The 17,500-nt window shown below is 43.1% G+C and overlaps 1 protein-coding gene across 1 annotated transcript in view; it reads right to left on the bottom strand.

Moving 5' to 3' along the window:
- Positions 1-2,636: 2,636 nt before the first annotated feature.
- Positions 2,637-17,500, bottom strand: part of LOC125304829 (trichohyalin-like) — a gene marked incomplete at its 5' end in the record, with an annotated part of 46,181 nt that continues 31,317 nt past the window's right edge. Inside the window, 3 exon segments of the mRNA XM_048259337.1 lie at positions 2,637-2,912; positions 2,914-3,004; positions 13,148-13,343. Coding sequence (XP_048115294.1) covers positions 2,637-2,912; positions 2,914-3,004; positions 13,148-13,343 — 563 coding nt within the window.

The raw sequence follows: 17,500 nt of genomic DNA, 5'->3' as shown, positions 1-17,500 counted from the left end.
TGTTGATCCTTCTGGCTTATGAAATCAGATGAAGTGACTACAAAATAATAACGTCATGTACAAAAACCAATGCTGCACACCCATTACTCTTGTTTGAATTACTCGCGGACCTGTGATCGGATAGATATGCCACGCATGTCAGATGAAAGAGGAGACACGGAGCTATCATTTGATGCCAAGTACATCCTTCTGGCTTATAAAACAGACGAAGTGGCAGCAAAATAATAACTTCATATAGCTCAACTTACCTCAAGTTTTTGTCTGTTTTTGTAGCAAAGCATGTTCACGTTCCTTGTTCATGGCAATGCAGTAAAAAGTTGTAGAGAATCATGAATGCAGACACCATAGGCACACACAGGCTATAACACGTAAACTCGGGTCAAGTCAGGTCAGATCAGTTCGTGTCACAGATATGGAGCGCAGAAAGGTCATTAAATCACTAAATATTTTTTTTTTATTTATTTATGCATTTATTTCTGTAAGGCACACACCACATATTTCTGTAAATTGCTCAGCCCCAGAGAATTCCTCCACCATGGCAATGATATTGCCTGATTTAGGACAGTCTGCCCTACACACACATGGAATGCATGTAGAGCTATGAGCTTGCTGTGGTGCTACATGTCAAAATATAAGAATTTTTATAATACGCTTTTTATATTTTAATTCTTTAAAAATCAAAATACAATCAATGCTAGTACTAATACATGACATGATGGCAGATTTGGATAGCCTAGACTCTGCTGAAAAAAACAATATATGTGTGTGTAGCACTTACAATGACCAGAATAAATCCTTATGAATAAAGGTAGTGAAAATGCCCTAAAAACAGCTTAGGGTTTAAATATACATAGATTTAAAAAGTAGAATCCATGCAAAAATACTTTAAAAACAATTATTTAATAAATATTTCAGGAAAATATAAGTTCATAAAATTAATTTTATATTTCAGTAGGCTATTCAATTTCATTATCCTAAAAACCCAGAGTCCCCCCCATACCAGGATGGTTCGACCCAACCTGTCACATGCCACCCGCCATCATCTGTCAATTACTGTCAAAACTCAAACGATGGAATCGTGGTTGAAGTTTATGGATGGAGTTGTTGTTCCAAAGGTTAATAAATTAGACATTGATGTCACAGTGCTCTGTTTTAAGTCTTTTTTTCTCAACTAAAAATGCTTTGTGCTGGTTAGGAGGTACTTGGCTGAAAAAAATATTTCACAGGGGGTACATCACTGAAAAAAGGTTGAGAACCACTGATGTAGCCTATCCACCAGCTGCCTGCCTGCAGCCTACTTCCAAAACTCCAAAGCTGCTTGCTGTCAGATATGGTTCCGAGGCACAAGTTCAGTGTATCAACAACACTCAATAACAGTTTATGTGATGTGTTAATCAATTAAATTCCCAACAATTTCACAACAGCTAGTTCTGGAGTAGGCCATTCAACTAGCCCGCTTGCTTAAGACGAGACTCAGGCTGCACAGTCGGCACCCGCTTCCTTATTATCCTGGGTTTTGGGTTGCCAGGTTTTAACCCATTGTATGACAAAACGGTTGAAATTGAAACTCAGTGATCGTGTATGTGTAGGGTGTATTTCATACACAATCTGGCAACCTGGGAGATGTCAGACTAATAGAAAAAATGAAAGGATCAATGATGATCAATGAAGTTTGATGGCCATGCAAATTACGGGAGTTTTCCGGGAGAAATAACAAAATGGGAGGGTGCTGGGAGATGACCTTGACATACGGGAGAACCCGGGAAAAACGGGAGTGTTGACAGGTATGGCTACAAGGGAACAGGCTACGTGCAGTAAAGGGGAACAGGCTACGTGCAGTAAAGGGGAACAGGCTACGTGCTACAGGGGAACAGGCTACGTGCAGTACAGGGAACAGGCTACGTGCAGTACAGGCTACGTGCAGTACAGGGGAACAGGCTACGTGCAGTAAAGGGGAAAAGGCTACGTGCTACAGGGGAACAGGCTACATGCAGTACAGGGGAACAGGCTATGTGCAGTACAGGGGAACAGGCTATGTGCTACAGGGGAAGAGGCTATATGCAGTACAGGGGAACAGGCTATGTGCTACAGGGGAAGAGGCTATATGCAGTACAGGGGAACAGGCTACATGCTACAGGGGAAGAGGCTACATGCTACAGGGGAACAGGTAGGTGTCACGTAGTGCCACACTCCTGGGTAATATAGTTGACTTAATTAGTCTCTGAGCACACGCGGAACCTGATTTGGAGATGGCAGAAAAGAGTACCGGCAACTTAGGAGAATTGCCGGTATTCAAGAAAAAGTGCAAGTAAAATGTAGAAGTACCGGTGAGTACCGGTCCACTTGGAGCAATACACATGCGCGTATGAGGGATTTTGGCAAGGCCTGTTTAAGAGATATCGGTACTGTACTGTCTGTTTATGATCCCATCAGCAGACGCACACACACACACTTACACACACACACACACACACAGAAGAAAAATAATGGAAGCCTAGGAAAGGTTTGGGCAGCGTCTTCAGATAGTGAACTGAATTGTTCAAAGGATGTGTGATAATGGCTGACATTCGCTGTCTTACACCTCAGAAACAAGCACAGACACACACACACACACACACACACACACATTCGACACCTCAAAAACAAGCACTCTGCGGCTCCTGCTCTCTTTTCTCCTCTTCTCTCCTCTTCTCCTCTCTTCTCCTCTCCTCTCCTCTTCTCCTCTTCTCCTCTCCTCTTCTCCTCTCTTCTCTTCTCTTCTCCTCTCCTCTTCTCCTCTCCTCTCCTCTTCTCTTCTCTTCTCTTCTCTCCTCTCCTCTTCTCCTCTCTTCTCCTCTCCTCCTCTCCTCTCTTCTCTTTTCTTCTCTTCTCCTCTCCTCTTCTCCTCTCCTCTCCTCTTCTCTTCTCTCCTCTCCTCTCCTCTTCTCCTCTCCTCTCCTCTTCTCTTCTCTTCTCTTCTTCTTTTCTCTTCTCTTCTTCTTTTCTTCTCTTTTCTTTCCTCTTCCTCCTCGTCCCTGGCCAGGCGTGTACGGCTCAGAACTCATCTCCGAGTGTGTGATGCAAGGTCAGGCCCAGGAAAACCCCCCGACACGCACGCGCGCACACACACACACATACACACACTCACACTCTCTCATCACCGTCAAACAGCTCCACAAATAAAGAGCAGGGCACAGGCGGAATGACTCTAGCTCTGATAACCAGCAGCCTCTTCAGAGCGAGAGGGAGAGAGAGAGAGAGAGAGAGAGAGAGAGGGAGAGAGAGAGAAATGAAAGCATAGACAAGGAATAAGAGAGAGAAAAAGATGAAAAAAGTGTGTATGAATCCACTCTGAGAAAGAATAGGGGTTCAATATGCGGGGGTGAAGGGTTGAGAGGATTTTCAGCCGAGGAATCTGAGGCAGATAATAGATGGGGAGTAGCAGCTAAAGCTACTGCTGGGCTAATCCCCAGTGTGTGTGTGTGTGTGTGTGTGTGTGTGTGTGTGTGTGTCTGAGGCCTCATTCCATCACAAAACTTGGCTCATATCAGTGATATGATGAAGATCAACAAAAGGAGAGGCTATTCAACCATCTGATGAAGATCACTCTCTCTCACACAAACACACACACACACACAAAGACACACTCTCTCTCATTCACACACACACATACACAGACACACAAACTCTCTCTCTTTGTCTCTCTCTCCCTCTCTCTCTCTCTGTCTCTCTCTCTCATTCATACACAGACACACATAAACACACAGTAGTGCATTATATTACATTACAGTCCATTACATTATATTACATTTCACTGACACTTTTTAACCAAAGCAAAATAGTAAACAATTGGGGTAGAGTACGATATGTACAAGTCAGTGCATCAGTGAGTGCTATTTCCATACAGTGAAATGTCGGTTTTAGTCATGTGATAAGTGCTAGAATTAGCACAATAGTAAGTAGTGCTACGAGAGGAGATATTCTCTGAAGAGCTGGGTCTTCAGGGGTTACAATTCACACATACACAGTCAGGCAATCAGTCCAGAGACACAGATGCAGGCATTTACACAAATACACACACATACAAAGACATCTCCATGGTGTCTCCACAGGCCGACACAAACATATAAAATATATACATATAAACAACGTGTGTGTCTGCAAACCTTTGTCACTGTTGTCATGACTGAAACATTGTTTATAGTAAAATGAATGCAGCAAGTGAAACAGGCAGTGCATGTAGGAGTTTGTCAGTCTTGTGGTTGTCCGTGTGTGTTTGTGTGTGTATGACACATGCAGTGTATGTCGGAGTTTTTCAGTCTTGTGGTCGTGTGTGTGTGTGTGTGTGTGTGTGTATGAAACATGCAGTGTATGTAGAAGTTTTTCATTCTTGTGGTCGTGTGTATGTGTGTGTGTGTGTGTGTGTGTGTGTGTGTGTGTGTATGAAACATGCAGTGTATGTAGGAGTTTTTCAGTCTTGTGGTCATGTGTGTGTGTGTGTATGAAACATGCAGTGTATGTAGGAGTTTTTTTCAGTCTTGTGGTCGTGTGTGTGTGTGTATGCAACATGCAGTGTATGGAGGAGTTTTTTTCAGTCTTGTGGTCATCTCCAATGTACTTGTCGATCTGTCGATCGTGCAAAAGTGTTTGTTCCTGCAATCTAAGACTGTGACCATGTAGAATGTAAATGCTCATTCACTTGGGCCTGATGAGTATTCCAGAAGAGACGGAGCAGAGAGCTTTTGTCTCCCCCAGAGACAGATTCCTCATGGGAGACAAGATAGAACATCTCCATGGCGACCATTATAGGAGGAAGCCACAGGAACAAGGGATAGAAGAAAAGAGAAGAGGAGGAGAGTAGAGTAGAGTAGAACAGAAGGAAGGAAGGAAGGAAAAAATTAGTACAAAAGGAGAGAGAAAGGAGATGATGAGGGAGAGAGAAAAAGAGAGAGAGAGAAGAATGGAAAGGAGAGAGAGAGAGACTGCCTAAATATCTGAGAACAAAAACATAACATAGCCAAAAAAGGCTCAAGCATTGCCTCAAATTTAAAACTATTCGAAAAAAAAATTTAAAGAAAACTATATCAACGATAGGAAAGAAAAAAATAAACAAGTAAATGAACTACATTACTATGGAATAATAAGAAACTATTGCAAATTGGCACCATATTTGATTCAAAGTAGAGATAATAAGCAAACCCTGGCCATAGAGAAGGGTAGACACAGGCAAACCTGGGTAGCGTGAGAGGAGAGAACTCAACTGTAGTAGTGGAGTAATCGAGGGTGAAGTACATTTCCTTACTGACTGTCAAAAGTACAAACATATAAGAGAGGCCTACTTCCTTGGAATAGAGGACACTTGCCTTGGACTTATTTCCTTAAAAAAGAGCAAAAAATATCATTCCTCCTGGGAGAAATAGATAATTGTACACCCATAGCTGCTGAATATGTACAATCCTGCAACATGTTAAAAGAAAACTATCAACAATAATTAAAACATTTTTCAAGTATTATTATTATTATTATTATTATTATTATTATACTTGTTGTTGCTTTTAAAAAATAATTTATCTTTTATTTCATAGAATGTCATGTTAAGTGCTATCATCACATACTTATGTTTCATGCTTATTATTACTTCTACTTCTACTGTATTAATGATTTGGCAATATCATGCCAATAAAGCTTTTTTATTTGAATTTGAGAGAGATGAGTGGTGAGAAGAGGGAGAGAGAAAGAGAGAGAGAGAAGAGAGGAGAGGAGAGAAGCTGAGAGGAGGGAAAGAGAGAGAGAAGAGAGGAGAGGAGAGAAGCTGAGAGGAGGGAAAGAGAGAGAGAAGAGGAGAGGAGAGAGAAATGTTAAAAGTTAAAACTAACAATAATTAAAACATTTTCAAGTATTATTATTATTATATATTATTATTATTATACTTGTTGTTGCTTTTAAAAATAATTTATCTTTATTTCCAGAATGTCATGTTAAGTGCTATCATCACATACTTATGTTTCATGCTTATTATTACTCTACTTCTACTGATTAATGATTTGGCAATATCATGCCAATAAAGCTTTTTTTATTTGAATTTGAGAGAGATGAGGGTGAGAAGAGGGAGAGAGAAAGAGAGAGAGAGAAGAGAGGAGAGGAGAGAAGCTGAGAGGAGGGAAAGAGAGAGAGAAGAGAGGAGAGGAGAGAAGCTGAGAGGAGGGAAAGAGAGAGAGAAGAGTGGAGAGGAGAGAAGCTGAGAGGAGGGAAAGAGAGAGAGAAGAGAGGATTGGAGAAGAGAGAGAGAAGAGATGAGAGGAAAGGAGGTATCCCATGGAGAGGGGCATGAATGAGCGATCATTAAAGTCATTAAAGCCTCATGCACTATCTGTTTTCCTTCCTTCTTTTGTAACCTTTTTCACTTTTTCCTTCACCCTGTTACCCCCTGATCACCCCCACACACACAGACACACACACCCCCGGGGAGAAGAGGAGTGTTGGCCCCTGCAGAGAGACAAAAGGGCAAGGACAAGCCTCAGGAGGCAAGTATTTACACACACACACACACACACACACACACACAGACACACACACAAACAAGCAAACACACAGACACACACACATACTAAAGTACTCGCACTACAGCACACACACACACACACACACACACACACACACACACACACACACAAATACGTACACAGACACACATGCAGGCACGCACCCAAACAAACACACACACACACACACAGTATAGGCCAACAATTTGGACACACCATCTCATTCAATGCGTTTCCTTTATTTTCATGACTATTTACGTTGTAAATTCATCAAAACTATTAATGAACACATGTGTGAAAAGTGTGAAATAACTGAAAACATGTCTTATATTCTAGTTTCTTCAAAGTTGCTGTATTTTTTTTTATTTAATACCATATTCAGCAAGCCATAACTTGACAAATATTCATCTGTGGGCCAAATAACCTTGCATTCATTCAAAGTGAGAATCTACAATGTAAATAGTCATGAAAATAAAGAAAACGCATTGAAATGAGAAGGTGTGTCCAAACTTTTGGCCTGTACTGTATGTCATTAAAGCAGTTGTGGTTATGGCACACACACACACACACACACAGTGTTGTAATGTAACGGAGTACAAATACTTCGTTACTGTACTTAAGTAGAAATTTCACGTATCTGTACTTTACTTCGCTATTTAAATTTATGTCAACTTTCACTTTTACTCCACTACATTTCCTAGATAAAATGTATACTTTTACTCCGTTATATTTTCACTAAGCATCTTCATTACTCGTTACTAAAACATAAAAATTAGAAGAAATGTGTGCGACTGCAATAAGGGAGGTTTACTGCTCTAGATTGCATTACGCGCCCGCCCTTTCGCGCCGCTTCTATTTCAGCTTTGTTTGGTGCTAAAGGAGAAGGACGCACAACTGAAACTGCCATGGAAGCACGAGCATCTACTGAGGACCTCCCCGCTTATCATAGACGCGACCACCTCGGCGATAGTGGTGAACTTCGGCGAACAGGGTAGTGGTGAAGATAACGCCATACACCTATGGCGTGATTTGCAAAAAATGTTTATGTACTTTGGCAGCTTTCTGTGAAGCTGAACACTCCGCTACCTACCTCAGCGGCCTGTTAAAGGCTATTTAGCATCGCAGGACTTGTCTTCAGTCCAAGAAGAGTAAGACTGAATCAGGGGTGGGTAATTGGGAGAATTCCCGGTGGGCCGCTTCACTTTTGGGCCGGTCGAGGAAAAAAATATTGACATTTGTCACGTTAGTCTATCTTTTCTTAAAGTAGGACACGTTCCGCATGGCACAAATGCGATGCCTCTGCATGGGTTGTAGCCTACGTGAGGGAGTTCTCCCCTCCCAAAAAGAGTTGGTTCGGTCCATATAGCCTGTCTTTTCCAAAAAGTTTTCTCAGATACGGATAGCCGAGCCGGCCCTACAGTAGTCAGGCGTCGGAAAGGATGGATGGTAGAAAGAGGCCAGGAGAGACTGAGCAGCAGATCAACCAGTCGACCACTGAAAATGATGAGCCCGAAATTGATGAGTTGATGACTACAGGGTCAAGTAGAGAGGATAAATTAAAGTTATTTAATGTAAGAAAGAGCAATTACCCTACATGATAAACCTATATGCCTTGTTTGCTCAGAAGAGGGTGTAGTAAAGGAGTAGGCTAAATCACCAAACAACAATATAGCCTACCCATGCAAAAAAACATGTAGCCTAAACATTAGTTCAATATGCCTCTTTGTGGAAGTGTGGGATAGGCTACATTTTAAAGGCTTTCTTTCTTTCTTTCTTTCTTTCTTTCTTTCTTTCTTTCTTTCTGTTTTTGTTAACTTGTGGAATAGTGGAATATTTTTTGTTAACTTCTCAGTTGAAGTGAATTATTATATAACCTTTACACATTTGTTGAACCATGGTACTAATAAAAAATTACAGGATAGTAAGACCTGAAATGTTGCTTCATTTATCCAATTTCCACCACTATGGAAAACGTGGGCCGGTCTTGGGCCTGAAACTCCCAGGCACTGAATTCTGGCAACTTTGAAAACCAGCTTCTTTTGAAGATGAACAGACACCTTTTCAGTTTCAACTAATGACTGGCATATTAGTAGCTGCTGGACATAGGTGGCCTGTGTGTGAGAGTGAGATGGTGACCTGGGGAGTAAGCCCTAGAAATGCTCATACCACATGACCAAAATGTTCTCCCTACCAGCAGGTCATTTTTTTTTAAAGAAATAAGTTATTTATTTTTCATTTTTACCTGAAGTTCATACAAAAGTGAAATTTCTGTTTCTGTTTTTTTCTTTGAAAGAAGATATGGGAACCCTGAATATGCTTTATGCTTTACTATAAGAAAGCCAAAATAAAGTTCACAATAAAAGTTCAAAATAAAACCGCTTTTGCTTTTTTATTTTTTACTTTTACTTCAAATAATTTAAGTACATTAAATATCAGAAAATTACTTTTGATACTTAAGTACAGTATATATCAGATACTTTAAGACTTTTCCTTAAGTAATATTCTAAAAGGTAACTTTCACTTCTACCAAAGTCTTTTTCTAGTACGATACTTGTACTTTTACTCAAGTATTGCTTTCTAGTACTTTATACAACACTGCACACACACACACGACTACGTGTGACACATGCAGGCACGCACCCAAACACACACACACATATGCCATAAAAGTAGTTGTGGTTATGGTTATGGTATTTAGCTGATGTTTTTTGCAAAGTGATTGTAATTACAATGACAGATAACAGCAGTTACCACTAGAATCAAACATTACAATTATCACAATGATCGGAAACAATTATCAACAATTATCGCATTGGCTGTATTGGCACAGGATTAATTAAATGAACTCAACAGACAGATGATGGTATATGTTATGTGACAGGAAAGCTTTTGTGATTCTGTCCATTTACTGTTCTTGTTTTAACTCTGAATGTGTGTATGCGTGTGTGTGTGTGTGTGTGTGTGTGTGTGTGTGTGTGTGTGTGTGTGTGTTTGTTTGTTGTTTGTAAGCCTTTTCTTCAGGGAGAAAAATCAATGGGAAAATAAATTAAAAATGCTCTCCTGCCTGCCTGCCTGCATTCATCCCTTGCTGTTTATCTGGATGCAGAATTGACAGTGAGTTATGTTCACACACACACACACACACACACACACACGCGCACAACACATACTCACACACTCACAAACACAGTCTCACACACACACACACACACACACACACACACACACACACTCACCATAAACAAACAGGTATTAAAAGCACATAACCATATTTCAATTCTACACTGTCACCAATTTCAGGACCAAGGACAGCGGCTTTAGTTGGCCATACACACACAGGATTCAACATAAAAGACAGCAACTCAAAGATATTCAGACTATACCCTTTCCTATCATTACGAGGTATAGTAATTCCAGCGGTGTGTGTACTTTTGTGTACGAGTGCATGTATGTGAGTGTGGCAGTGAGTGTATGTGTGTGTGTGTGTGTGTGTGTGTGTGTGTGTGTGTGTGGAGGGGGCACATGTGACATTTAATAAAGGTGTGGTGTGTAAGCTCCAGGGCACAAATCCAAAAGTGTGAATGTAAGTTCACATTAACCTGATTAAACTTTCCACTTCTCCTTTATGCACAGAAGTGTGTGTCTCTCTCTCCATCTCGCTCTTAGTCTTTTTCTGTCTCTTTCTCCCTCCCTCCCTCTCTCTGTCTCTCTCTCTCTCTCTTTCTCTCTACCCCTCTCTGAATGAGATGGTGATGGAACTAAAAAGACAATGGAGGAGAAGAAGAGGTCTGCCACTGCAGGCAGAATGTCTGTCGGGGGAGATTCACAGATTACATTTTACATTTGGACAAAAGACATCCAGGCTCATTCATCTCATCAATGGGAGAGAGAGAGAGCAACTAGAGAGAGCAAGGAGAGAGAGAGGGGGAGGGAGGGAGAGAGAGATGGAGAGAGAGATAGACAGAGAGAGAGTGAGATGGGGAATGAGACACACACACACACACACACACACACACTCACCATAAACAAACAAGCAGGTATTAAACGCACATAACCATATTTCAATTCTACACTGACACCAATTTCAGGACCAAGGACAGCAGCTTTAGTTGGACATACACACACTGGTTTTAACATAAAAGACAGCGATTCAAAGATATTCAGACTATACCCTTTCCTATCATTAAGAGGTACAGTAATTCCATCAGTGTGTGTACTTTTGTGTACGAGTGCATGTGTGTGAGTGTATGTGCTCTCTGTAGTTTTTCTCTGTCTCTCTCCCATTGATGAGATAAATGAGCCTGGATGTCTTTTGTCCAAATGTAAAATGGATGTGCGAAAGACGGATGAGGGGAAATGAGAGAGGGGGAGAAAGAGGGAGAGAGGGAAGTAGGAGAGAGAGAGAGGGAGAAGGAAAGGGGGATGAAGGGGTGGGAGAACGCAGGACAGATGAGGCGAGAGAGAGAGAGAGTGGAGGAGGAGGAGGAAGAGAGTGGAGCGGAAAATGTCTTAGTATAACAAATTGAGAGAGACTCCATGATAAGGTCGAGGGTGCTCTGTCTCTGTTCACTCTGGACCCTCCTGTGCACACTGCTCCTTGCGCTACTGGCCTGGAAGGGGCAAAGGGAGGCTGCTGAACTGGACCTGGCCTGGGCCTAGCACTAGCCACGGCAGGAGAGGGAGGCTGCTGAACTGGACCTGGCCTGGGCCTAGCACTAGCCACAGTAGGAGAGGGAAGCTGCTGAACTGGACCTGGCCTGGGCCTAGCACTAGCCACGGCAGGAGAGGGAAGCTGCTGAACTGGACCTGGCCTGGGCCTAGCACTAGCCAATGCAGGAGAGGGGCTGCTGAACTGGACCTGGCCTGGGCCTAGCACTAGCCACGGCAGGAGAGGGAAGCTGCTGAACTGGACCTGGCCTGGGCCTAGCACTAGCCACGGCAGGAGAGGGAAGCTGCTGAACTGGACCTGGTTTCGGGAAACAGTCGGCAAATCTTAAGACGTTCGTAAGAGGGACTTTACGACGCTCTTAGGCTTAAGATGCTTTTGGGGAACTGGGCCCTGGCCTGGGCCTAGCACTAGCCATGGCAGGAGAGGGAAGCTGCTGAACTGGACCTGGCCTGGGCCTAGCACTAGCCACGGCAGGAGAGGCAGGATATTGACTTGGAATCTAAGCAGCGCTGCAGAGGGAGAATGGTGTTGTCAATATGGTGACATTTTGTGTGCAAAGGGTACGGCTCCGTGGAAGTGGAGTTGAACGGAGGCGGCGTTCGCCAGGAAATAACACTGGGGAAGACAACAGTATTATTCTCACTCTCTGACATATGCCAGAGCGTGCACACACACACACACACACACACACACACACACACACACACACACACACACACACACACACACACACACAGACACACACACACACACACACACACACACACAGACACACATACACACACACACAGACAGACACACACAGACACACACACACACACACATACACACACACACACACACACACACATACACACATAGAGGGTTGGTGTTAACCATTCTTCCTGGAAGCAGTGGATGGACATGTCAGTGAAAAATCACCTCCTCCATTCATTCTGTCTTCTCATTACACACAAACAGACTGACACACAAGCACACACACACACACACACACACACACACACACACACACACACACACACACACAAACAGACTGACACACAAGCACACACAGACCACACACACAAACACACACACACACACACAATCAGACTGACACACAAGCACACACAGACCACACGCACAAACAAACACACACAAACAGACTGACACAAAAGCACACACAGACCACATGCACAAACACACACACACACACACACACACAGAGACTGACACACAAGCACACACAGACAACACGCACACACACACAGGCAAAAACTGAAAGGTGTCATCCTCTCTGGTTTAGTCTCAGCATTCCTTTCCCAACCCAATATTACCATTGACAATATTCCAAAAACAATATGGGGCCCCACATCATCAGAACGGTCCACACCAGGATCATAATCGCCTCACCCAGATCACCTCACCACCAAGTGAGACAGTGTGAGACCCAGATGATATGTGAGACCCAGATCGCCTCACGACCAAGTGAGACAGTGTGAGACCCAGATGATATGTGAGACCCAGATCGCCTCACCACCAAGTGAGACAGTGTGAGACCCAGATCGCCTCAATACCAAGTGAGACAATGTGAGATCCAGATGGCCTCACCACCAAGTGAGACAGTGTGAGACCCAGATCGTCTTACCACCAAGTGAGACATGTGAGACCCAGATCGCCTCACCACCAAGTGAGACTGTGTGAGACCCAGTAAATCACATCAGAACGTCCAGACATCATGACACTTTGTTAGAAATACTAGACTTATCTCATCTCACTAGAACCCTCCCTCTCTCCCTCTGTTGGCTTCTTACCATCCCCTCTGCCTCAGTCAGTCTCCCCCTTTCTCTCTCCCTCTCTCCATCTCTCTCTCTGCCTCTCTCTCTCCCTCCCTCACTTTCTCTCTCCCTCCCTCCCTTTCTTTTTCTTTTTCTCCCTCTCTCTCATCCCTATCCTCCCTCTTCTCTCCCTCTCCTACCTCTCCCTCTCTCTCCCTCTGTCTACCTCCCTCCCTCTCTCCCTCTGTCTTATCTCCCCTCTCTCCCTCTTTCTCTCCCTATCCTCTCTCTTCTCTCCCTCCCTCTCTCTCTCCCTCTCCTCTCTCTTCTCTCCCTCTCTTCTCTCTCTCTCTTATCTCTCTCTCTCTCTCTCTCTCCTCTCTCTTCTCTCTCTCTCTGCATGTTGGTTGGATGCAGCAGGAAGCCCAGTGAGGGCAGCAGCAGCTCTTCTCTGGTGCATTAACTCGGACATGGAGGTCTAATGCCAGCGGATAAATGGCTCTGCCAGGGCCGGCGCTCTTCTGCAGGGAGGAGGGCCTTCCCCGCCGAGGCCTGGACACATCTTATTGAACAGCTGACCAAACAGCCAGCCAGCAGCGCACGTACACACACACACACACACTGACTTTTGCACTATTATATTGACTGTCTACTGTATGCAGTATGCACAATTGCACAATTTCAACCCAAATTTTGCTGCTCTTATTTCTTCATTGTATGTGCCTTCTTATTTACTTTTTATATTGTTTACTTGAATGTTATGTTTGTCTGTGGACTTAATTGGTAAAATATGTCTTGTCTCCACCGTGGGATAGTGGGAAACATAATTTCGATCTCTTTGTATGTCTTGACATGTGAAGAAATTGACAATAAAGCAGACTTTGACTTTGACACACACACACACACACACACGCAAACACACACACACACGCAAACACACACGGACACACGCAAACACACACGGACACACGCACACACACACACACACACACACACACAAACACACACACACAGCTATCACTGCAGGCTCACAAGCAGTCCAGCTGCTTTAGGGTGTGTGTGTGTGTGTGTGTTAATCTGCCCATGTATATGTGTAGGTGTACGTATGTATTTAATGTATGTATTTAAGTTAATGTGTTTAATGCGTGTGTATGTGCATGTACTGTATGTGTGTGCGTGTGTTTGCAGAGGCGATTCTAGAGTCTGTGGGGGCCCTAAGCAAAAATTCATAGGGGGCCCTACCAAACAGGGTTCATCACCAATATGTTAGGCTGTAAATAATCTGACATGAAAAACCTTGTTATTTTGAAAATATAAATGTAGCCTAAAGAATAAAAAATGAATAAATAACTAAAAAAATAATACAGTAAATGACTTTAAACACCTTTTTACAAAATAAAGTTTTATTGGGGTTCTATACCCAAAATTAGTAATTAATTTATATGGATGAACAATATTTTGAATAGTAAATGTGGGCACTACAATATGAGGCACTAGTCTACAATAATTGTGGCATTGATGGACAGTTTAACACTGGCTTATTCTAATTACTTCCTTGGATAAAGTCTATCTTACTTTTAGGCTACTTGGTTGGCCCATCTCCTGACAATGTTACAATGCTTACAGTAGAAGCGAGAAGCAAACTACAGGAGATGAAGCTGGGAGAAAAATAGCTGGGCCTATAAAGAGAAATGGAAAGAAAATGTTGCATTCATCTTATCCGGTTTCACAAATGCAAAGCCTGTGTATCTTATATGCAACAACGTCGCTGTTTGAGAAGAATATCATAACACACTACAAAACGCAGCGGCACCTTCAGTGTGGCCTATCTTCTCCAAACAGAAGCACAAAAGCGCAATATTGAAGCGCTGGACGAGTGCTATGCACAGCTAGCAGGATCCAGTGTGTTCTGATGATCTTTCTCATATTTATTTAAGCACCCACTCACAGTCTAATTGGTGAATAGCCTAGGCTATATGTAAAATCGATATTTTAAAATAAAAGATTAAACAAATTGGACTGCCAGAATAATTTGGCTGGGCTAAATAATTTCAGAGGTGGGCCAGCTTTGGCTGCCTGTTGCTGACCATGCAATGTCGTAGCAAATTTGAAGTGTTTCAGTGATACTTTAATTCCATGTCGACTGAGCCGACAGGGAGTTTTTTTTTTTAAATTGTTTAAGTAAAACGCCCATTCAGCCGATCGGGAGTTCAGAACTGTGTTAGTGTTCATGACTACAGGATGAAGGCAGATTAGGAAGTGTCTGTGTCAGTTTGAGGACAAGAAACGGTACATCAAAGGGTCAAAATATTACCAGCCAAAAATAATCGTTGATAACAGAACAAGTGACGGTGTAAAATAAAAAATCTTTGGCGGCACGCAATTAAAAAAAATCAACGCGTTATACTTGTTGCTTAGCCAAATCGCATCGCAATTGACGCGTTATGGCTGACAGCCCTAATACAAACATATTAACATCTCCTTGCTAAACTAGTTGTAACTGTCGCTAGCTAGCTCAAGTTTATTGTCATATAGATGTAGCAAACGTTGTTCAATCTTTCTTCCAATTAACATTAGCCTACCATAACTTCATTGAGTCAACGCCAAACTCTGATGTTGATCCGTCATCACTTTGCACCCTCGATTGACGTTTACCACAGTAGCCTAAATATGTAGGCTATACGGATTCTTTGAACTCTTTTGAACACAGATCCTCTGTTTATAAGTCCATAGCATACATGCACAGATGCTCTGTTTGTACAACATGACAGGAGCACACAAAATCACTCAATCATTCAAGATCTATGGACGAAATTCTCGCTTGTCCCATCGGCAAACGCGCTGAGACCAGGTCTGGGGGGCTTCTTAGCAGCTCGGGGCTCCAAGCAGTTGCCTGCCTTGCCTATTGACAAGGTGCGCCTCTGTGTGTGTGTGTGTATGTGTATGTGTGTGTGCGTGTGTGTGTGCGCGCGCGCTGTGTGTGTGTCTATGAATGTGTTTATACAGAACTTTGTTATCCAAGCCTTTGCCCCTTATCCTGTGTGGCATTTCTGCAGAGCTCAGAAAACTGCCCTTTAGGGAATACGCTCTGAGTCTCTGAGCCTACACACACACACACACACAAACACACACACACACACACACACACACATTGCTCCCAGATGTAGAAGTGCTCTCAGAATGTTATATTGCCTTCACCTTGAAGGTGTCAGAAGATCTTGACATTTCAGCAACAGCATAAGCAAACAGGACATGTAAACAGGTCAGCCTACCAGCAGATGATGGCCATGACCCAGACCAGCAGCAACTCTCCTGCACAGAAAATCTCTCCCTCTCTCCCTCTATACTGTATCTCCATCCCTCTCTTTCTCCCTCTCTCCCTTTATACCTCCATCCCTCTCGTTCTCCCTCTGACTCTCCCTCCCTCTGTCATCTCCCTCATCTCTGACTGCTGCTGCACCACAGGGTGCTCATAGTAGTGTGTGTGTGTGATTCTCATATTAGTGTGTGTGTTTGTGTGTGTGTGTGTGTGTTTCTCATATTAATGTTTTCCTTTTTCTCTTTTTGTTTTTGTTTGTTTTGACTTATGATCAACACCATCATGTACAAAGACTCCACGAATCCCTATCAGTCTTGCCATGGATGTGTGTGCTTGTGTGTGTGTGTGTGTGTGTGTGTGTGTGTGATAGGTTGTGCCGTGGATGTTCATTAGAAAACGTGATTCACTTGGCAACGTAGCAAATAGGCACTTCACAGATGCTAAACAGACGCTTTAGTACAAAGTGATACAGACCCGCAATGGCAGGTTAGAGAACCAATCTGGATCAATTGATAGCCGACCGACCGAGGTAGGTGTGTGTGTGTTGCAGTAAGGCCCGTTATATGTCTGACTGTGTGCTATAAAACATCACCTAGATCTGTGGAAGTGCTTCCTGCACTGAGAGAGTGTGTGTGAGCATGCTATAACACGAGTGTGTGTGAGCATGCTATAACACGATTTGTTGTAGTGAAATATACAGAGGATGCTAAAAAAACCTTAGCAACAGTCCTTTGCAACACCCCAGTGCTCCTCAGCTTGTCATTCAGAGGTGTGTGTGTGTGTGTGTGAGACTACTGTTCCATTCTGTAATAGGTAGTTTATCCATTTGGAGATTCCATCATGTCTACCCTTAACCACCAACCTGTCTAAACCTGTAGCAGCCTACCTGTCTTTCAATTCCCCCCCCCCAAACACACACACACATACACACATATACCTGTAGACGCAAGAAATTAACTGGCTATTTTGGGTATATAGGGGATGTATGGGATGGACCAGGCCTTGGACCAAAGTGGCCATTACTGCATCATTAAAAGACAAATCTCTGGAGCAGCACAACATCTGGAAAGTCCTCCGAAATCCCTCTTCAATTAGATGAATACATCATCTGTCAGAATGTGTTCGCTGCATTATTTACAAATAGCCTGGCTACTGTCTCTGCGAGGACCCCTGTGTCCATGCGCTCATATCTCTATCTGTGGAGTGGGGACAGATGTCCCATTATGTCTCTGCT

The sequence above is a fragment of the Alosa alosa genome, chromosome 12 (assembly GCF_017589495.1).
Source record: "Alosa alosa isolate M-15738 ecotype Scorff River chromosome 12, AALO_Geno_1.1, whole genome shotgun sequence".
Lineage (NCBI taxonomy): Eukaryota > Metazoa > Chordata > Actinopteri > Clupeiformes > Clupeidae > Alosa > Alosa alosa.
This window is presented reverse-complemented; position numbering and strand designations above follow the sequence as displayed.